We start from the raw sequence: 23383 nt of genomic DNA on the forward strand, positions 1-23383 counted from the left end.
CTTCCTGACGAGAGAAGTCAGCAGCCTACGCTTGGATACATTCGTGCGGAGCACACCAAGCTCCAGAGAGGGACCTAGGAGAGTAAACGATGGAAGAAGATCAGTGACTGTCATGCACCAATCAGAATCAGTACCGAGCAGTAAGAACCACAGTACCCCCTCGAGAAAAGAGAAGTGGAAGATGGTGTGCCCGTACTGCGAGAAGGAACACTGGCTGTCACAATGTGACCTGTTCAAGAAGATGAATGCAGAAGAAGTGAGTCAATGGATAAAGTCCAACAGGCGCTGTTACCGATGTGCGCGCAGTCACATGGCAGCCGAGTGCCGCCTAAAGAAGAGGTGCAGTCGGTGTGACGGAGCCCACCTAGATGTCCTACACGACAGTAACAGAAGAAAGCCTGCACCTGCACCATCGAGCAGCACAAAGGCAAGTGTCATGTACATTGACCCCGCCAGCAGCAGCGGCGCCCAGGTGCTCTTAAAGGTGGTCCGTGTAACATTGAGCCACAAAGATAAAGTCATGGACACTTACGCCGTCCTTGATGACGGGTCAGAGAAGACCCTTCTCCTCGCATCCGCTGCGGCCCAGCTGGGACTGCGGGGGAGCGAGAACCAGATGACGATTCGGACAATAAGAAGAGATTTAAAGACGATAAAAGGCGAGAATGTCTCCTTCACTATCGCAGCAAGCGGGCAGCCAGAGAGACGGTATAGGATTACAAATGCTTTCACCAGCCAAGAAATAGGACTATCACAGTACACCTACCCCATCGCCAAGCTGATGGATAAATATGTGCACCTGCGTCAACTACCTATCCCGCTCATAGACGGCGCCAACCCCGACCCTGCTGATAGGCTCCGACCATGCAGACCTCATAGTCCCGATAGACCGGGTCCATACAGGACCCAGAGGCTGTCCTGCAGCAGTCGAGACCCGCCTAGGATGGACACTACAAGGCCCCCTCGCTAAATCTCTCAACCGAACAGCAGCCACTAGCTGCCTCCACTCCAGAGTGACAGAAGAAGACACCACTCTCCTGCAGCATGTCGAGAGGCTATGGACACTAGAGACAATGCCCTTTAAGAACGAAAAGAAAGACATTCGTTCTAAAGAAGACATTTACGCCATAAACCTCCTCGAGCAAGGGACAAAGAGAGTCACAGTCGGCGGAGTGATGAGATACGCAACTCCACTCCTGAGGCGAGAGGGAATGCCCACCTTTCACGCCACGAAAGAAGCTACGGAGCGGTATCTATTGAACACAGAGCGGCGCCTAGCCAAAGACCCCGCTCAAGAGAGTGTGTACCGCGCTGAGATTGAGAAGCTAATCACAGCGAGACACGTAATGAAGATTGACATTAAAGAGGCCGATCAGACGACCGAATCATGGTACGTGCCGCACCACAAGGTCCACCACAACGGCAAGGATCGCATTGTGTTTAACTGCAGCTACCAGATCGGATCCCAGAATCTGAATAAAGAGCTCTTGCCCGGCCCCACACTCGGCCCCTCTCTACTAGGCGTGCTACTACGCTTCCGCCAGGACAAGGTGGCTATCAGCGGGGATATCAAAGGGATGTTCCTGCAGGTGAGACTAGTGGAGGAGGATAAGCCCCTACTGCGGTTCCTATGGAGAGAGAGGATCGGAGATGAGCACCCAGCCATCTACCAATGGGAAGTCCTCCCCTTCGGAACCACATGCAGCCCGTGCTGTGCTACATTTGCACTGCAGAAACACGTCGCAGAGGACCCAGCAGCAGATGAAGAGGTCCGACACAGTGTGAAGAACAGTTTCTACGTGGACAACTGTTTACAAAGCGTTTCGACCCAAGAAGAAGCCGAGGCTCTCCTACTCAAGCTACGCGCCTCCCTGATCAAAGGCGGCTTTGATCTCAGGCAGTGGGCCAGCAGCGACCCGCAAGTATTGCGCAGCCTCTCCCCCGCGGACAAGGCAGCCAGTAGCGAGACCTGGATGGCGACCATCCCAGGAGAAGCCCAAGAAATGACACTAGGACTAGTCTGGCGCTTCAAAACAGACTCGCTCCACTATAGACACAAACCCCTGACCACGGAGCAGGGAAGGTCGACGGCGATACCGACCACCAGACGGAGTGTGTACAGAACACTCGCCAGACAATATGACCCGTTGGGATGTATTCTACCTTACACCACCAGGGCAAAGATGATTGTACGAGCACTATGGGACAAGGACCAGGGCTGGGACGACCCAATACCCGCACACCTTGCCTCCACATGGAGAGAGTGGGAGACGGAACTCCGCTCACTCCCAGGCGTCAACATACGCCGCAGCTACTTCCCACCCACAGTGAGGCCAGAGACATGCAAGATGGATCTACACGTCTTCAGCGACGCCTCCGAAGTAGCCTATGGATCTGTGGCCTACTTGCGTGCCCAAGAGAAGGGAGGAGAGATACACACCGCTTTCATCCTGGCTCGCTCAAGAATAGCCCCACGAAAGCAACAATCTATCCCGCGTCTAGAGCTCTGCGCAGCCCTAGCAGGAGCGCATCTAGCCACGTTAATCCAACGTGAACTCACCATCCCGGTGCAAAGAACAATCTTGTGGTCAGACTCTACGACAGTACTCACATGGATCAAGTCTGATTCATGCAGATACAAGGTCTTCGTGGGAGTCAGAGTCACAGAGATTCAAGAGTTAACAGAAGCAGCGAGCTGGCGGTATGTGGACACCAAACACAACCCAGCTGACGTCATCACCCGGGGAATGTCCCTAGATGACCTCACCCGTCACAACATCTACAGTGACGGACCAGAGTTCCTCAAGCTCCCGGAAGAAGAGTGGCCTACGCCCACCCCACGGGAAGCGAGTAAAGAGGAGGCTGAAAACAAGAAACCTATGTTCTGTGGATTGAGCACAGTCGCCTCCACAGCCCCCAACATAGATGATTGCCTCACCCTACAGAGTGCGCAGATAAAGACATTCCTGTGGCACCACCCAGAGATTCAGCCCACCACTGACATTTCAGCAGCTGACTACGAAGAAGCAGAACTTCTTCTACTACAACGAGCCCAGAGAGACTCGTTCCCTGATGAGCTAGACTGTCTACAGGGAGGAAAGCCCGTCCCATCAGACAGCAGACTGCTCCACCTGGCACCCGAGAGTGACGCCCATAATCTCATCAGAGTGGGTGGTCGTCTGCGGAGAGCCCCCGACCTACCGGATGACGTTAAGTACCTGTTACGACCCTGGCTCAAGGCCCGCAACCTATGTGCAAAACCGACACCAAAACCTGTGTATTAACTCAAGTGCTACTATATTAAGGAATTACTAGTGTAAGCTAAAAGGATAAGGACTGGAAGAACGTGACAATCTATCTGGTAACCCACACTCTTCTAAACACAGACCCTGCATGTGTGTGTGCCTGGCTGGTTTTAAACCTCCCAGCAGGTAACCAATCAGCACTAATTAACTAAGTGGCAGCCCTCACCTACATGCCCCGTGACACAGAGTGATCAGGCCTCTAGTACATAACACCTCCCCCACCAAACTGGTTGCCCAAGAGGCAACCACTACACAACAACTCATAGACAAACAAAAAAAAAAAACTGTGACCCCTTAGTTGTCAGGGCCACTACCACAACAGTGATAACGGGTACCACAAACACCGGTACTATGATCGTGAGAGGGCGTCTGCTAGCACGTTGTCCCTCCCACGAATGTGGCGAATATCCAAGTTATACGCCTGGAGGAACAAACTCCATCGCATCAAACGATGGTTCGAGTTCACCATGCTGCGAAGAAAAACCAAAGGGTTATGGTCTGTATACACAACAAGGGGTAAACTGGAGGATCCAACGTAAACATCAAAATGGTTCAAGGCAAGAACCAAAGCGAGCGCCTCCTTCTCTATAGTAGAGTAGTGCAGTTGATGCCTGTCAAACTTTTTAGAAAAGTAGCACACTGGGTGCTCCACCTCTAATGCATCCTCTTGCAGGAGGACGGCTCCAGCACCGAGGTCACTAGCATCCACTGCCAACTTGAATGGCAGTTGAAAATCGGGAGCTGACAGAACGGGAGCGCTAATCAGAATACCCTTGATGCTCTCAAAAGACTGTTGACAAGTCTCAGTCCACACGAAAGGTACCTTAGGACTGAGCAGATTGGTCAAAGGGGCAACAACAGAAGCAAAGTTCCTACAGAAACTCCTATAGTACCCTGCCATACCTAGGAAGCGCTTTAACTCCCGTCTGGTGATGGGAGCAGGGAAGCCCACTATAGCCTCCACCTTAGCTGTAATGGGGCACACATGCCCACGTCCAACCACCTTACCCAGGTAGGTAACCGTCGCCTGTCCAAATTCACATTTCGCAAGGTTAACTGTCAAGTTAGCATCACCCAACCGCTTGAACACTTCCGCCAGATGCTCCACATGTTGTGACCAAGAGGAACTGTGGATAACCAGGTCATCCAGATATGCCTCACAGAACGCTACTCCGGCCAGGACCTTGTTCACTAGCCGCTGAAACGTCGCTGGGGCATTTCGCATGCCAAAGGCCATCACTGTATACTGGCAGAAACTCTCTGGTGTGACAAAAGCGGATATCTCACGTGCTCGCGGAGTAAGCGGAACCTGCCAGTATCCCTTCAGCAAATCCAATTTACTTACAAAGGCTGCTGAACCCACCCGATCGATACAGTCGTCCATCCGAGGAAGAGGGTACGAGTCCGGCTTGGTTACTGCATTAACTTTACGGAAGTCAGTACAGAACCGATGAGTGCAGTCTGGCTTATCAACAAGCAGGCAGGGGGAGCTCCACGCACTAGAGCTGGGCTCCGCAATGCCATGTCTCACCATATAGTCTACTTCCTTACTCAAGATCCGTCGTTTTTCCGGATTCACCCTGTAGGCATGTTGCTTAATTGGCCCTGCACTACCAACATCAATGTCGTGCTCGAGTACATTAGTACGACTAGGGACATCAGAAAACAAACGTGTATGCTGTCTAAGTAGGCGCACCACATCCGCACGCTCAGGAAGTGGCAAGTACGACAGGTGTGAGTCCAAGTCACCTAGTATCTGGGTGTTTGGCAACCTGCCCTGAGAAATCTCCTTCGACACAGAACAGTCGGCCACAATAGGAGATGCAGAAACTGTCAGAATAGCCACAGGCTTGACCCCTGACTGGTCCATCTGAGCCCTATCATTGTACGCCTTCAACATATTGACGTGACATAATCTACTCTTGCGCCTGCGGTCGGGAGTTTTAATCAAGTAGTCGACCTCACCAACTTTGCGCTCAATGGAGTATGGCCCACTGTATTTAGCCTGTAATGCAGACCCAAGAATAGGCGAGAGAACCAACACCTTGTCTCCCGGTGAGAACACCCTATGTCGGGCCCGCCTATCATACCACACCTTCATTTTTCCTTGGGCTACCTTTAGGTTCTCTTTCGCTAGTTCACATGCTCTACTAAGCTTAAGCCTGAAGTCACACACATAGTCCAACAAATTAGTAGAGGAAGGAGTCTGGTCAGCCAACCACTTTTCCTTCAGCAGTTTCAAAGGACCCCTCACTGTGTGGCCGAACACCAGCTCAGCCGGGCTGAATCCAAGAGACTCCTGGGTTACCTCCCTAGCAGCAAACAGAAGCAAAGGAATTCCATCATCCCAGTCTTTGTCGAACTCCGTACAATATGCCCGCAGCATTGTTTTGATAGTCTGGTGAAATCTCTCCAGCGCCCCCTGGGACTCTGGATGATAGGCAGAGGAAGGGCAATGCTGGATAGACAACTGCTGGAGGACCTGAGCAAAGAGACGGGACATGAAGTTAGACCCTTGATCTGATTGAATGACCTTTGGTAGACCAAACGTCGAAAAAAACCTAACCAGAGCTTTGGATATAGCTGGGGCTGTGATCTTGCGTAAAGGAATGGCTTCAGGAAAACGGGTCGCTGCACACATAATAGTCAAAAGGTACTGGTTCCCTGTCTTAGTTCGAGGGAGGGGACCAACACAGTCAATGAGGATCCGCTCAAAAGGTTCCCCAACGGCAGGGATAGGCTGCAGAGGAGCCTGAGGGATCTTCTGGTTTGGTTTACCAACCACCTGACACACATGGCACGAGCGACAATATTGTGCCACATCTGACTTCAAACCAGGCCAACAAAAATGTCTCAGCACACGGTCATAAGTCTTCCTGACCCCCATGTGACCAGCAAGATCATGATCATGTGCTAGATGCAGTATATCAGGACGATACACGGCTGGAACAACAATCTGAAACACACTGCCCCAGTCATCCAGACTGGACAGGTTAGGTGGTGTCCACTTTCTCATGAGCACGTCATTGCTAACAAAGTATCCTTGAGACGTATCTACCATTGCATCCTCTAAAACCGCCTCTTCAAAGAGGGACGACAAGGAGACATCCTTGTTTTGCTCTAGTACCAACTGCTCATGAGACGGTATCACCTCACCAAAACCCTCATCAGGGCCACTTTTCAACCCAACAAAGAACGTGTCACTAAGTGTCATATCACCATCTAAGTTAACAACCTCATGGGTGTCACATTTGACCTTTGACATTGCGCGTGTTACCGCACACACAGGAAACACTCCTGGATGCTTCTGTGCGAGCTCATCAGGAACCTCAGAAACTACAGGGACGGGAACTACAACTGGAGTAGCCAGCACTTTGCCACCGGCCAAATCGTTCCCTAGAATGAAGGACACCCCCTTTATGGGAATGTGAGAACACACACCTACGACAACATTGCCTGATACTAAGGGAGAGTTTAGCGAGACCTCATGCAAAGGAGTATTCACAAAGCCTCCTCCAAAGCCCTGAACAATGGCACCGGAATGCAATGAAGAATCTTCCGAAAATGGCAAAATCCCATCCAGAATGAGAGACTGGAAAGCTCCTGTATCTCTCCATATCGTAATAGCCTGCCTTGATCCTAATGCACCAACCAGTGAAACAAATCCATCCATCATAAATGTTGAGGAGCCCTCTAGCTCCCTGTCTGCACCTTTGATACTTCGCACCCCACCCTCTAATGTCGGCATAGGTGTCCTGTCCATGATTTCTACCAGAGCCACCGTTTTTACATTTTTCTGCTTAAGCACAGGGCATCCAGCAACGATATGACCAGGCTCCTTACAGTAAAAACAGATAACCCCCTCTGGGAATGCACTAGCAGAGCCACCTTGCCTAGGAGTCGAAGTAAACCGACCAGCAGACACGGGTGCCGGGAACCGGCTCCCCTGAGAAGGACGCCTACTACCCCTGGACTCCACACGGCCCTCCTCTACAAAGACAGATTTGTGTGTTAACACAAACTCATCAGCCAAGACAGCAGCGTCGGCTATCTTCGATACCTTATGCTCATTTAGATGTGTGGACACGTTATCAGGAACACACCTTTTAAATTCCTCTAGGAGAACCAACTGTCTGAGCTGCTCCCTTGACTCTGCTTTCTGCGAGGTGCACCACCGGTCAAACAGGTTCTCCTTCTCTTTTCCAAATTCAACATAAGACTGCCCCTCCTGCCTACGATAACCTCTAAAACGCTGACGATAGGCCTCGGGGACCAACTCATAAGCCCTCAATATGGAAGCTTTAACAAGTTCATAATCAGCGCTTTGTTCAAGGGACAGAGCAGTGTAGGCTTCTTGTGCCCTACCAACCAAAACACATTGCAGCAGCAGTGTCCAGGCGGTATCAGGCCACTTCAATGTGGTTGCCACCCGTTCAAAAAGGGGGAAATATCTTTCCACGTCTTTCTCAAAAAACGGAGGCACCATCCTAATATTCCTGCCTACATCAAAACCGGAACGTGACTCTGGATGCAGAACACCCGCCTGTAAGGCAGCATGCTTATACTCAAGCTCCTTCTGCGCACGCTCGTGCTCCAGCAACATTTGTCTCTCCTTAAGCTCCCGCTCCTCTTTCCTCTCTTTAAGCTCACGCTCCTCTCTCCTCTCTCTCTCCTTAAGCTCACGCTCATGCTCACGCTCCTCTCTCCTCTCCTTAAGCTCACGCTCCTCTCTCCTCTCCTCACGCTCTTGGTGTAGCTGCCTCTCCTTAAACTCCAACTCTCTAACCCTCCATTCACCCTCTGCACCAGATAAAAGCGGAGACGCGTCAGACGAAGGAGGCAGCTCCACCCTCTCCTCAAGCACCTGCCCTCTAATGAGCAACACCCTTAAAGCACTCAAGGCAGATGGCTTCAAACGTTTCTCACTGGGAGAAAGCTCCACCTTGTAGTGTACAGCAAGCTCCAGAAACAAAATAAATCCAACAAACAATTCCAAACAGGTGCGCCTTCTAACCTGATGTGACCACATATGCCTCTACGTCTAAACTGCAGAAAGAAAAAAAAAACCCGGCCTACCACATGTCTACCCTAAGAAACACTAATTCAAGCCCTACCACACTACCTGTGTTTCCTGGCCGCCCTAACCTACCTACCCTTAAACTAATGCCCTGTAGACCTAACTTTCTTCAACCACACCTGCTACCAGTCAAAGATCATATACAATCATTTCATTGACCGCCCCAGGAGTACGTGGTGCACCGGACGCTAACCCACAACCAGAAAATAATGTCCCTATCTACATGTGGTGCCTACTAAACTATATATTTTAACAGCATAAGTAGTCACATCAAATTACAAACAAATACGGCATACTCACCTGTTTGATGAAATGGCTCAGCCCCCACGTTACACCAAATGTAACGAACACCACCCAAACCATAATATGATGACACCCCGTGCAACACAAAAAAAAAACACCAAACAAAGTTCTAGGGGTAAAAGATCCCGGACGAGCCCCCAATTGTTACGACCCTGGCTCAATGTGCAAAACCGACACCAAAACCTGTGTATTAACTCAAGTGCTACTATATTAAGGAATTACTAGTGTAAGCTAAAAGGATAAGGACTGGAAGAACGTGACAATCTATCTGGTAACCCACACTCTTCTAAACACAGACCCTGCATGTGTGTGTGCCTGGCTGGTTTTAAACCTCCCAGCAGGTAACCAATCAGCACTAATTAACTAAGTGGCAGCCCTCACCTACATGCCCCGTGACACAGAGTGATCAGGCCTCTAGTACATAACAGTACCCGATAGTCTTGAACAGCCGACACAAGGTCACAGAGCTGATCATAAAGAAATACGACGAGGATGTGCACCACGCAGGAGCAGAGAGAGTCTTCGCGGAGATCAGAGGTCGCTATTGGATACTTCAAGGGAGAGAAGCAGTGCGACACTTCCAGCGAACCTGTCTAGACTGCCGAAAGTGGCGCGCGCAGCCCAGCATACCCCGGATGGCTGACCTACCTCCCTGTCGCCTCCGACTCGGCGACAAGCCCTTTCACTCCACAGGCATGGACTGTTTTGGCCCGTTGTATATAAAGAAAGGAAGAGGAACCGAGAAGCGGTGGGGTATTGTATTCAAATGCATGACCACCAGAGCGATACATATCGAACTCCTTCCAACCATGAGCACAGACTCATTCCTTATGGCCTTCCGAAGATTCACATCGCGGAAAGGAAAACCGTCTACATTGTTGTCTGATCACGGGACAAACTTCAAAGGCGGAGAAAGAGAGCTGAGAGAGAGCTTCCAAGCTATGGGCCCAGAACTTAAGACCCACCTCGCTCCATCCCAGATTGACTTCCAGTTTAATCCCCCGAACGCACCCCACTTCGGTGGAACCTGGGAACGAGAAGTACGTTCTATAAAGACAGCCCTGTACGCCGTGCTTGGGGCCCAGACTGTGGCGGAAGAAGTCCTAATGACAGTCCTCACGGAGATCGAGGGAGTATTGAACTCCAAGCCCCTCGGTTACGTCTCAAGTGATGTAGCAGATGTCGACCCAGTCACCCCAACACACTCTTGATGGGGCGGCTGGACCCCGCGCTACCCCAGACAATGTACAGGCCTGAAGAAGCGAACGGCCGAAGAATGTGGAGGTACAGTCAAGTACTGGCTGACAAGTTTTGGAATAGCTTCCTACTCCACTATCTACCGTCTCTACAGACCCGCCAGAAGTGGGTAAAAGAGAGAGACAATTTGACAGAAGGAACAGTCGTCATGATTATCGACCAGTCACTACCCAGAGCTATGTGGCCGGCTGGCCGCGTAAGCAAAGTGATCACCGGTGCCGATGGCAAGGTCCGAGCAGCTGAAGTGCTCGTCCAAGGGCGAACTTACACACGACCCGTGGCGAGGCTAATAGAACTGCCAAGACTCCCAGACACTATCGATGACGACCATGACCCCATGACTTTGTGAGTTGACTGACCCTTACAGCGGACCTTGAGTGGTAGACAGTGCGGTTAATCTGTCTCTGCTTAGCTAATTAGGTGGGACTAATTAGGGGGCGGCTGTTGTGAAGGATCAGATTAAACCGAATATATATATTTATTTATGGATATATATTTAATAGTATTTGTATATCGTTTGATATCCCTTGTATATTCCTTGTACATATACACTGAATATCCCTTTAGTCTACTACAGCCCATAATAGTTCATTCTCTCATTGGACAAGAACCTGGCGCCAGCAGACAGGCCCCTTGAGTCAAGTTCAATAGTGCCGACGAACATGTCCCAACTAGCCCCGGTTCCGCGTAGGAATACGGCTACCGAAATACGGATGGTACTATTTGTTCACCGTGCATATAAATAGGGCGCAAGTAAAGTAGAACTTTTTTTAGTCTATTAGTTCTTTACCCTCCAACCTAGTAACAGACGTGAAGCCTCACCCACGACCCACGTGTGGTGCAGTATGGCCTATTTGGCCCCAGAATAGGCATTGAGACCTCGTGTAAATTCATAGCTGAATTGTCATAGTTTGGCACTGTACCGTCGAGTGGGACGTATTTCTATTAAGTTAATAATAGTCTATTATGTATGGTGCATCGTTCGGTTAAAGTTCTAAAGTGAGCAGCACCCCCATCGTTCCTCGCGTTATCTAGAGTCTTAACCAGGCTGGGCAGACCACGCGTGGTGCTTTCATCCGAGGAGTTCTGGGCGAGGACGAGTGGACCTGCACATTGGATTACCTACCCGGACGACTGCTGAGCCTATACGGCATGGAATATCTATTTGCTTTGGGTGCTTTGATTTGTGGAGCGGATAACAGCCAACGCCAGTGAGTGTTGGAATTACCCCCGAGAGGAGCCCAGGTGAGACGGCGCTCAACCCAGACCGAGGCCGCCTCGCTTCTCCTTCGTTGTGGACCTACAGCTACCGTCTACAAGAGGGCCCAAGTGTATTCATCTGTGGATCAAGATCCTGCGGGCACTGTTTTCTGTACCTGAATTCTCCCCAGGAATCGTTGGCCAGATGGGATGCAGCTGACGGCTCTCCAAACCCCCCCCCCCTTACTGACTTACAACCAGCAGGACCCCTTTAGTATCCCGCTATAATCCTTAAGTACCATCGCTATAGTTTCCCTAAAGAACCAGGTTGTATACTTGCTTCCTGCGTAACCAGAGATTGGACATTCAGTGTTGATTTGCCTACGAATACTCATTTGCCTTACAAGTGCATTCAAATCATAAATGTAATTAAGTGAATGTTGTATATACCTTTTGCTATATTAAACCTTCGACTGTTATATTTGTGTGGACCTGGTTTCATATGTGGGAAAGTGTTCATCATACTTAGATATCGTGTACTGGATGGCCAGAAGTTAAAGTACATCAAGCGGTAGTGGTTTAATGATACCATACTTATCAATACAGTCAGGGAATTGTACCCCTCAGTTACAATAGTTATGATGAAGATCCTATAAAGCTGACAGTGGTTCCGGGTAGGGCAGACAAAAATCTGACTGAGACTAAGAGGGAAGAAACCAGAAGAGACTCTCTCTCCTCTTATCACGGAGGGGGGGGGGGGGGAATGCCACATCATCATTACAGTAGCTTCGGCTAACGCGAGGAGGGTTAGGCTAACGAACAGGCCTGAACACTATTGGACTGAATCACAAAAGGACGATATGAACACACCGAAAGATCATTAGAATAGACTCTTCAAGGACGATACAATTTGATAACATCTGATAACATCTGATTATGAGGTTCTGTTTATAGCAATAAAACAACGCTTTTCCTCATAAGGTATCCCACGGTGTCGAAGTGTCGAATTCTTACGGAGGTGGAGGATTATTATGGTTTATGGATTGCACTAACGGGGGGAGATAAGGATCTTATCTACCAGTATCGGAGACGTCAGGACCATTAAAATGACACAACGCAGAGGAATTGGATGGAGGGCCAAAACAGATGAAGACGTGATACTGGCCAGTTTGATCAGGATCTTACAATACACTTCATGTGTTTAAGGTAGTGAGCTGAAGCTTTGTTGTAGAATCGATGCAGGTGCTTTTTTTGCTCCAATCCAGAACCAACACATTTGATTCATATGCTAAGGGAGGATTTTCACACCTCTGCTTTTCACATCTCTACAACTGGTCGATCATTTTTATCACCAGTGGAGGGAGATACAATTTATCCCCCTACTGGTTGTTTATAATAAACTATTGTTCACTCTAGCATTAAATTAAAGACATGGATTTCTCAAAATCGCTCTGTAGCGTAAAGAGGGAAGTGGTGGAGATGGGAAGTTGGGGGACGATACTGAAGGTTATCCAGCTCCAGATCCCCACGTTTAATTGTCTTTTGTACAAACGTCAAATATTTAAGTTGGCCCTGGTTGCCTATGGTCCACTCACTGCACTCTCCATGGTGCTGAATCCACTGTATGCTTTAAATAAATGAGTCAATCAATCTAGCTATACTTAGATCAAGTGCTTTATACATTATGCAAATCATATCGTTACATAGCCTGTTGTTTTCAATATTACCGTATTGGTCCGAATATAAGACAACCCTGATTATAAGAGGACCCCTCTTTTTCAAGACTCGTTTTTGGGAAAATACTTTTTTGAAGACCAAATCTTGTTTTTATAAAGAACATCTTAGAACTGTTAGAAAGAAAACTTTTTTTATCATCTTTTGGTAAAAAAATCATATTTTCTCTGACATATTTTATGTCTTTTTGGGCTCGCCATCCTCTAACATTACACTCTGTAACACCATATCTCTAGTCTGCTCAACAGTTGTTTGATGACTGCTTCGTTGATCACCATGATCTTAAAATTGGCATCATAACTCCTCCTCTGTTGTTAACTTGCCCAACCTTTGAGCCACTGTCCCAGTCCACTCAACGGATCTGTTGTTGTGAATGTATAATGACGTTTAAAAGTCTAGACCCCGGAAAATAAGACAATGCCCCTTTTTCCGATTTATTTCTAGGAAAAACATTTTTATATTCAGTACACTATGGTACTTTATTGTGCTGCAAAATTGGCATGCTGTCCTGCATCTGGTCAGCCTACAAGATGAAATTGTGTTATATTTCGGAAATCATCCGATTGAAAGTAAACATAGCCTGTTGAGAATAATGTACATTTAATCCCTAAGTGCTTGAGGGCAGATCCCTTGATTTAGACAAATCTAAACAAACAACAAATAATTAAACATTAAATTACCTTCTGTTGCATCATTTTATGAGATGTGTGTGTTTTATTTCTGTATATTTTCACTGTATATTTTAGATTTTAGAATGTATATACATAACATAGAAAATGTATATCACGGACGGTATTGTATTCTTATTTGTGACTTTTGTTTTTGACTACATAAATGTTTACTGTTTACTGTAAGCGATCTGTAGTGCCCAATCTCCCTCGGGATACATCTTTCTATTGTATTCTATTCGATTCTATTCTATTTATATGGATATAACCACATACATTTTATGGCCTATACACAGTATTCAGGAATTTAGTTTGATTATTGAAAATAAAGGAAAGATATTTGATGAAGGTCCAGTCGGCTTGTGAAGTTGCAGAATGTGTCTTAATATAGGTGTCTTGGTGGGTGTATAACTTTGAAGGGTTAAAAATTAGATGACCAAAGCAGGTTTCATTCTGAAAAAAAATAAATGTCTGCGCTATCATATATATATATTATTTTCTCAGCGTGATAAATACTGCTCTCTTCCCCGCTAGGAGCCTAATGGGAGCTGACATGGGACCTGGGGGTGGCATTACATTAATCTCAGGACTGAGGTTGTCCTCGGAAGACTGATGTCACAGTGTTTTTCCCGGGAAAACTCCGGCTAGAGGTTTTGTGGTGCTGCAGTGTGGCGTTTTTGTCTCGCCGTCGTTGTTCACTCTCATCCACTTCCACGGAACTAATCTTTATCCCTGATTTTAGAGGCTCAGTGTGTTTGTGTGTGTGTGAGAGAGAGAGAGAGAGAGAGAGAGAGATAGACAGAGAGAGAGAGAGAGAGAGAGAGAGAGAGAGAGAGAGAGAGAGAGAGAGAGAGAGAGAGAGAGAGAGAGAGAGAGAGAAGAGGGAGGGAGAGAAAGAGAGAGAGAGATAGTGACAGAGAGAGAGCAAGAGAGAGCGAAAGAGAGCAAGAGAGATAGTGAGAGAGAGCAAGAGTGAGATAGAGCAAGGCAGAGCGAGAGAGAGCGAGAAAGAGAGAGCAAGGCAAAGCGAGAGAGAGTGAGAGAGAGAGCGAGAGAGAGAGAGAGCGAAAGAGAGTGAGAGAGAGCGAGAGTGAAGGAGAGCAAGGCAGAGCAAGAGAGAGCGCGAGAGAGAGCGAGAGCGAAAGAGAGAGAGCAAGGCAGAGCGAGAGAGAGTGAGAGAGAGAGAGAGATATAGAGAAAGAGTGAGAGAGCAAGAGATAGAGAGAGAGAGAGAGAGAGAGATAGTGAGAGAGAGAGCAAGAGAACGAAAGAGAGCGAGAGAGATAGTGAGATAGATAGTGAGATAGAGCAAGGCAGAGCGAGAGAGAGTGAGAAAGAGAGAGCAAGGCAGAGCGAGAGAGAGCGAGAGAGAGAGCGAAAGAGAGTGAGAGAGCGAGAGTGAAGGAGAGCAAGGCAGAGCAAGAGAGTGAGAGAGAGAACGAGAGAGAGAGCAAGGCAGAGCGAGAGAGAGCGAAAGAGAGGTGTTGAAAATGTTCAGCCAAGAAATAATTTGTGTTGCGCTTGACGTGTTACTAAAAACACCACCTGCACTCTGCCGCCTCTCCTGAATTGCCTCTACGACGATAACAGACCGTTGCGGAAAAAAATCCTGCCAGAACTATTGCTATCAAATTAGATTACACTGACTGAAAACATCAGAGTGGCAAGAAGCTAAAAATGTAATGGACTTTACGATTTGATGAAGAGGAGCCTGGGAATCAAGACAAAGGGGCGATTCGACACATCACACTCCGGAGAGCCAGTATAGTTCCACGGTGGCTTTTAAAGAATGAACAGTGTTACATTTGTTACATTGTTTACTGTCTATTAAGTACAGCTGCATAGTGTGAATGGGGTGTAATTTACTGTGAGTGCTCCGGCGTGTTGGCAGGGGCTCAGATCCATCACCTTTAACTCAGCCATTGTCCTAGAGTTATATACTTAGACCAGGTAATTAACCAAGGAATTTGAAGGCTCAAACCGCAGGTGCACTTCAAAATCTTTTGTGAAATCTGCCATGTAAGCATTAAGCGGTGGAGATGGCGAAGAACCTAAACACGTTTCGGAGTAGCCTACTTAGGCCCACATAGATGCTTCTCCTTGTGACGTGTTCTTTTATATAACTATATTTCATATGCATGTGTATAAGTCACGTGTGACATCTTCTCCTAATTCTATCTCGGAATTGTAGAACTGTACAGCTATGAGTGACCACGGTGGCACAGTGGTTAGCAGTGGGCCTTTCTGTGTGGCGTTTGCCGGTTCTGCGCGCGGTTCCTCCGGGTACTCCGGTTTCCTCCCACACCGAAAGGCATGCATTCTTAGCTAGGTACATACTCCTGCCATTGCCCTTGACCAAGGTGCTGGCATTACAACTTAAGGTGGTCCCCAGGTGCTGCACTGTGTGGCTGGCTGCCCACCTCTACTTAAGTAGTTAGGTTGGGTCAAATGCAGAGGACGAATGTCCCCAACGGGATAATAAAGCATAACTTAACCAGTAGCCATAGACCACCGCAACACTTCCGGTATTTTCAGCTCATGGGAGAGCGTGGGGGAATCAAATTAATGAATGTTGATAAGAGCTGACATAAGTGGTTGTACCTACAGCTGTGGGTGTGCTGGAGACATGATCGATCCCAAACTCTGCATGCGCAGATTGCCCAGGGAGTCTCTGAATTGCGCAGACACACTCCGTGGGCAATCTGCGCATGTGCCGGCTGGGGAGAAGGGACTACAACTCGGCCGAGAAAGTGCCGATCGACTTGGGATTGGTCTCTCTGTGTTCAGGAGACTCAGGCGTATAATAAAGTATATTGGATCATGTCTCCAGCACCCCCACAACCACTTACGTCAAGGCTCTCATCAACATTCATTAATTGTATCTCCCCGCGCTCTCCCATGAGCTCCATGTAACGTGGAAGTGCAGTGGTCTATAGTCATTTGCAGGTTAGGTGAGATTGTACACCTGAAAGCATTATGGCGGCGTCCCCACTGAGGACCTCTTTCTTAGCTGGCAATGTTTGAAGGAAGCACAGAAGTGCTGGTCGTTGTCGTTGCTAAGTGACTAGTACTGAAATGTCTAAATAGGTTCAACTTCTAATGTATCGGCGCTCTGAGTGCTGAATGGTAAATTAACTGCATTTATATAGTGGTTAACAACTTATGCCTCTCATTCACCTGTTCACTCACACATCGACGGTGGAATGCAAGGTGCCAACCTGCTCATCGGGAACAGGGTTAAGTGTCTTCGCTCAATGACAGTTCGACACACTGCCAAGAGGAGCGGGAATCAAACAGGGAACCTTCTGATTACCAGACGGCGCTCTACCTCCTGAGCCACTCTCACCCGTGCTGAAAACCAGCGGTGGAAAGTAACTAAATATTTTTACTCAAGTACTGTACTTAAGTACAATTTCGAGCTATTTGTAATTTCACGTGAGTATTTTTATTTTAGGGAACTTTATACTTTTACTCCACTACATTTCAACGGAAATATTGTACTTTTTACTCCACTACATTTATCTGAACCCATCAGTTATTATTTACTTTGAAGAAAATTATTTTGCATAGAAAACACAATATACTGTATATACAAAATAAAAAATGAATGAAGATTATACTTTCACATTTGAAGCCTGTCAACTTCAAGAGGACGTAATCAGAGCAGCATAACTGGACCACATACCACTTTAACAAATCTGGTGCCGTTAACGTAGAACTATGTTTCTGTCGCCCGATCGTTGAGTGCCGGAAAGGTAGATCTACGTTTTTCTCATGGTATTTCTTTTATTCGCTATTGCCATTCATAATTCAGCGTGACACCTTGTGCATGCTGTACTGAATGTGTCTGAGCTGGCAGATGGTCTTATACCGCCCTCTAACGCCTTCGGCCATTATTGCACCCCGTTAGAAACGGGTTAGTTTATTTTCTCTACCGAGCTGCGGCGTGGTGGCGGGTCCTAAACACTCCAGCAAAACACATGCTTGTAGGGATGGTTTTGACTACTGACCCCGCCCGCCCGTTTAAGTGCAATGCCCAACAACGTCGGAGACAGGATCGCTGTGGATAACTGGAATGGCGATCAGATATTTGGATACTTTTTTTTGCATTACTACATCAGAGACCAGGTAAGGACATTATATATGAAAGCTTGCGTTGATCTGATATTTATTCCTACCCCGATCGACGCTCTCTCTGTGTCTGTATGTGTGGCTGTTTGCCGTTGGGTTGCAGGAGGGGGGGGGGGGGGGGGCGTTGCATGCGTGCACAAGGAAGGGGATAATAATTATGATCTAGCGTTGATTTCAGGAAGATCCGATAATCAGGCGAAAAATGACAACGTGTTTATTGAATTACACAAAAACGCAGTTTTCGCGTCTTTTCCCTGGAATGACTCAGAAGCACCCAAACTATATTAATATTCAAAACGGTATAAAACGGAAATGTACGGATGAAAAAATAATCTGTTTTTTGCACGTTGACCAGAAGCAAGTCACTGAGACTCGACGCCGTTATTAGACCCATAGCTATACTATAAAATAAAGGTTTAGCTCTACAAACTACAACTACGTTTACATGGGATTAATGGACGGCAAGGAAGGGGTCACTTCCCGGAAAGGGCATGGCACTCAATGTGTTAACATCACCTTTAGAGGTCAATATATGCACAAAATGTAGAATGTGTACTTTTACTTTAGATACTTAAGTACATTCAATAGCAAATACTTCTCTACTTTTACATTTCAAGTATAATTTGAATGGGGGACTTTTATTTATCTGGGTATTTCTACTTTTACTTAAGTAAAGGAACCGTGTACTTCTTCCACCACTGCTGAAAACATGCTCAGCTCACAACGCCGTCAGGATTTTGTCAATATTCCAATTTTGTCAATATTCCAATGTACAGTTTTGCTTGTACAGTTGTACAGTGTCCCCCCAACCCCCCCCCCCCCCAATTCCCCCACCCACCCAACCCCACCCAACCTCCTCCAATGTACAGTTTTTACGTCAAATGTATATACTCTCTTTTCTGGACCCTTTTTGTATCACAAACAGTACTGTATTTGCAAATCTGGTATGTCATAAATGTATAGATGTAGCAGTACTGTCTATCTGTATGTCATGTATGTCATATATGTCCTGATGAATTGAAAATGGGAGACCCTGATGTAAACAAGACGAAAGCCTTTCTCTGGTCTGCATCCCCTTAACAATTGTGTGTATTGAGCTGTACTGTATTGTACCCATTCTGCAATCTGTTAATAAAGTTTTCAATCAATCAATCAATCAATCAAGGAACATGCCATGCGGAAAACATGCTCAGCTCACAACACCGTCAGGAACACGCCATGCTGAAAACATGCTCAGCTCACAACGCCGTGCTGAAAACATGCTCAGCTCACAACGCTGCTTTTCTGCAGACATGGGAGAACCTTCTTAACCTCTGTCTCTGTCTCAACCGGTCCCATGGAACAGCTTCATACCGCCTTCTGTCTGGCCTGCAGTGCTGAACCTTACCTGCTCCGCCCTGACCAATTCTGAGTGTTTTCTCCTGCCCCCCGGGGCATACAGCCCTGAGCTATTGTCTTGTATCCCATCCTGTATCCATCCATACGCTTGCAGTAGTTCTATCTATTACTCAATTTCACAATTTTATTATATACAATAATTCTACTGTCACCATGTATGCATAATATGCTCACTACATGTATTTATTGCTCCATCTCCGCCCACTACAAACATGGGAACTCTCTAACCCCCCCCATCTCTCTGAGTGGTTGTCTCATAGTGCTGACCAAGGTGGTGGATGTCTCGGGGTCTTGGCCAAGATTGCAGTGACTGTTCTATGGGGTCCTACTAATCACCACAAAGTACCAGAAAATACCCCAAAATACACCAAAGTACCACAAAATACCCCAAAGTATACCCCAAAATACCCCAAAATACACCGTAGTACCCCAAAATACCCCAAAGTACCCTAAAGTACCCCAAAATACCCCAAAGTACCACAAAATACCCCAAAGTAGGCTACCCCAAAATACCCCAAAGTACCACAAAATACCCCAAAGTTGTCATGGTCCCAGCCAGGGATCCTGTCTGAAAACAGTGGTTTTCTGGTTTTCAGTATTTTGTGGTACATTGAGGTATACTTTGGGGAACTTTGAGGTTCTTTGGGGTATTTTGGGATACTTTTGGTATTTTAGGGTATACTTTGGGGTACTTTGGGGTATGTTGGGGTATACTTTGTATTTTGGGGTACTTTGGGGTATTTTGGGGTATACTTTAGGGTATTTTCTGGTACTTTGTGGTGATTAGTAGGACCCGTTCTATGTGCACCACCGAGGCCATGGATCAGCTTCTTACCATCTTCTGTCCGTGGTCTGTCAACGTGTTTTAGACGTGGAGTTCATTGCTGGGTTAAGTACTTCTATTCTATTCACATAATATGCTTACTACATCTATCTATTCTATTCACATATATGTGTTGTCGGGCCTTACAAATAAATGTGATTTGATTTGATCTGTTCCACCGTATGAGGCAAACAAATGAGGCAGAAGAAGCCGGCACTGACAGGTCAGCTGACAGGTGGTTGAGTGTGGACACGCCGCATGGCAGCGGCGAACGGCTGTGAGCACGTACAGGTGACATGTAGGTACAACATCGTGGTGTCGTATCCCAGGACGTTCTCTGCCAGAGCCGTGACACGGAATATCCCAGCGGACTTGTAGACGTGTCTGATCCCGTCCTCCGTCCAGCTCAGGTTGGAGTAAGACACGGCTGTGCCGTCTCCGAAATCCAGCTGGATGTTCGTCCGCACGGAGTCACCCTGCAATAGGACAAAACGTGTCTCCTGTAAGTCTCAAGAACAATGTCAAGAACAGTCACATTATTATCATCATTATGAATATCATGATTATTATGAATATCATGATTATTATTATTATTATTATTATTATTATTATTATTATTATTATTATTATTATTATTATTATTATTATTATTATTATTATTATTATTATTATTATTATTATTATTAATATCATGCTTACTATTATCAATATTGTCATTAATATTATTATCATTCGTATTATCATTCATATTAATATTATGATTGTTTTTATTATTATTATTATTGTTATTAACTATATGCATTACCAATATGTTCCTTTACTGTCAAATGAATACACTTTGAGTATTACTAAAGTAAGTATTAAGTATTACCCATGAGTATTACTAAAGTAAGTATTAAGGATTACCCAGGAGTATTACTAAAATAAGTATTAAGTATTACCCATGAGTATTACTAAATTGTTACGTTCTGGACACCGACTGTGGTCGGTGACCACCCACATTCCTGGCATATGTCACTGGGCTTGTCACCTGTCATTTCCCTGTCAATTAGTGATGTCACTTAGGGGTGGTTCCTGATTGGCTGTCACGGGGGTGTGTGTGGAATGTTGGTATTTGGTGTCTATGTAACATACCTCTCTTCTGCTTCTGACATCTTCAACCTGTCCTTGGAACAGGCTGTCATCCCCACCTGTCTGAAGAAGTCCACCATCATCCCTGTACCCAATAAATCTACGCCCGCTTGCCTCAACGACTACCGCCCTGTAGCCCTCACCTCCATAGCCATGAAGTGCTTTGAGAAGCTAGTGAAGGGCTACATCTGTTCCTCCCTCCCCATCAACCTGGACCCTCTGCAATTTGCATATCGCCCCAACAGGTCCACGGAGGACGCCATAGCCCATGTGCTGCACACAGCAGCATCACACCTGGACAAGAGGCAGGGGAACTATGTGAGAATGCTGTTCATCGACTACAGCTCAGCATTCAATACCATAGTCCCCTCCAAACTCATAGCCAAGCTCAGGGACCTGGCCTTGAACTATGACCTCTGCCAGTGGGTCTTGGACTTCCTGACGGGCAGACCCCAGGTGGTAAGAGCCGGCAACTGCAACTCCTCATCCATCACGCTCAACATAGGGGCCCCCCAGGGCTGTGTTCTGAGCCCCCTCCTCTACTCCCTGTACACACATGACTGCGTAGCACAGCGGAACAACAACACCATCATCAAATTTGCTGATGACACAGTAGTGGTGGGCCTGATCTCTGCCAACGACGAAAGGGCCTACCTGGAAGAGGTAGAGAACCTGTCACAGTGGTGTCAGGAGAACTGCCTCTCCCTGAACGTCAGCAAAACAAAAGAGATGATTGTGGACTTCAGGAGGTCGGGGGTCAAGGACTACAGCCCCCTCAGCATCGACGGGGCACCGGTTGAGAGAGTGAACAGTTTCAAGTACCTCGGAGCCCACATATCCGAGGACTTGACATGGACCACACACATTGACAGTGTTGTGAAGAAGGCACGACAACGCCTCTACTTCCTCAGGCGCCTAAGGAAGTTCCAAGTCAGTCAGAAGATCCTTAGGAACTTCTACTCATGTACAATAGAGAGCATCCTGACCGGCAACATCACCTCCTGGTTTGGGAATAGCACTGCACAAGACCGTAGCAGACTACAAAGAGTGACACGTTCAGCCGAACGCACAATTGGAGGGGGGCTTCCCACCCTCCAGAACATTTACAACAAGCGGTGCAAGGGGAAGGCTAAGAGAATTATTAAGGACTCGAGCCACCCGAACAACTGCCTCTTTGAACTGCTGCGGTCAGGCAAGCGATACCGGAGTCTTAAGGCGAGCACAGAAAGACTCAGAAGAAGCTTGTATCCCCAGGCCATCAGGCTGCTAAACGAACAATAATCACTATGCAGCAACCATCAAATGCACACAGCACACACACCCACACGCACACACTCACTCAAACAAACAACACACTGCAGCACCCACTCTCCACACTTTAGATCACACAAACACACTTACACTTTATATTTATTGATGGGGGATTTGCACTACAACTCGTACACCTACTGTGAATTGTACCTAAATTGCACCTCGTCCCATTTCTCCATTTCTGCCTTGCACTATATAGTATTGTATATTAGTACACTGCACAGTATTGTATATTGTATGGTAACTACGTCTATTCTGCATCGAACATTGTACATATGTCTAAACTGAACACTGTGACCTCATTTTTTTTGCTTCTAATTTTGCTATGTTATTTTATTTCATACTTATCTTGTCTTGCACAGTCTCTGGAGCGCAACAGTAAGAAGCATTTTGTATAAAAGTATTCTGTACTTCTGTATGACAACTATTAAAGAAACTTGAAACTTGCTTGTTCATTGTCAGGTCTTCACTAATTGCGTTCGGGGATAACGAGGACGGTTCTACTCTGGACCTCCAATAAGCTCTTATTTACCTTATTTTCCACTTGTGCTATTAGCACTTGTCTCTCTTAGAATTTACTCTGTGTTCTTACTATTAAAGTCGAACCTGTTCAAGAGTAAACACTCTCTGTCTCTGTGATTGCCTTCAACCATTGGAATTCACCTACCTCCATTCTGACCTGACCATCAGAATTCCATGGAGGCCATCATGGAGATGCTCCAGGCGCAGGGAGCAGCCCAGACACGGATGGAGGAACATCAACAGCTGGTCAGCGCCGAATTAATCCGACTCAACGGGGTCGTCGGATCATCCCAAGCGGTGGCGCAGTCGGCGTTGGCCACAGCCCGACAAGCCCAAGAAGGAGTGGCTGGTGTTCAGTCGGCGACGGGAGAAGCAGCGCTCCACGCAGAGGAGAGTCGGGGGGTGTTCGGGGTCCAGGAACGGTCCCACGAGCCACATCTGCAGGCGCCCGCTCGCTATGACGGATCACCGGATGGTTGTCGGGAATTCATCACCCAGTGTCTACTCGTTTTCCGGCTGCAAC

At 47.0% G+C, this 23383-nt stretch overlaps 1 protein-coding gene across 1 annotated transcript in view; it reads right to left on the bottom strand.

Annotated features, from left to right (window-relative positions):
• sorcs3a (sortilin related VPS10 domain containing receptor 3a) overlaps window positions 1–23383 on the bottom strand; it is a gene marked incomplete at both ends in the record, with an annotated part of 398627 nt that overhangs the window by 89650 nt on the left and 285594 nt on the right. The window contains one exon of the mRNA XM_084317820.1: window positions 20186–20372. Coding sequence (XP_084173946.1) covers window positions 20186–20372 — 187 coding nt within the window. The remainder of the gene's footprint in view (window positions 1–20185; window positions 20373–23383) is intronic.

This window comes from Notolepis coatsorum (genome assembly GCF_963971535.1).
Source record: "Notolepis coatsorum genome assembly, chromosome: 7".
Taxonomy (NCBI): Eukaryota; Metazoa; Chordata; class Actinopteri; order Aulopiformes; family Paralepididae; genus Notolepis; species Notolepis coatsorum.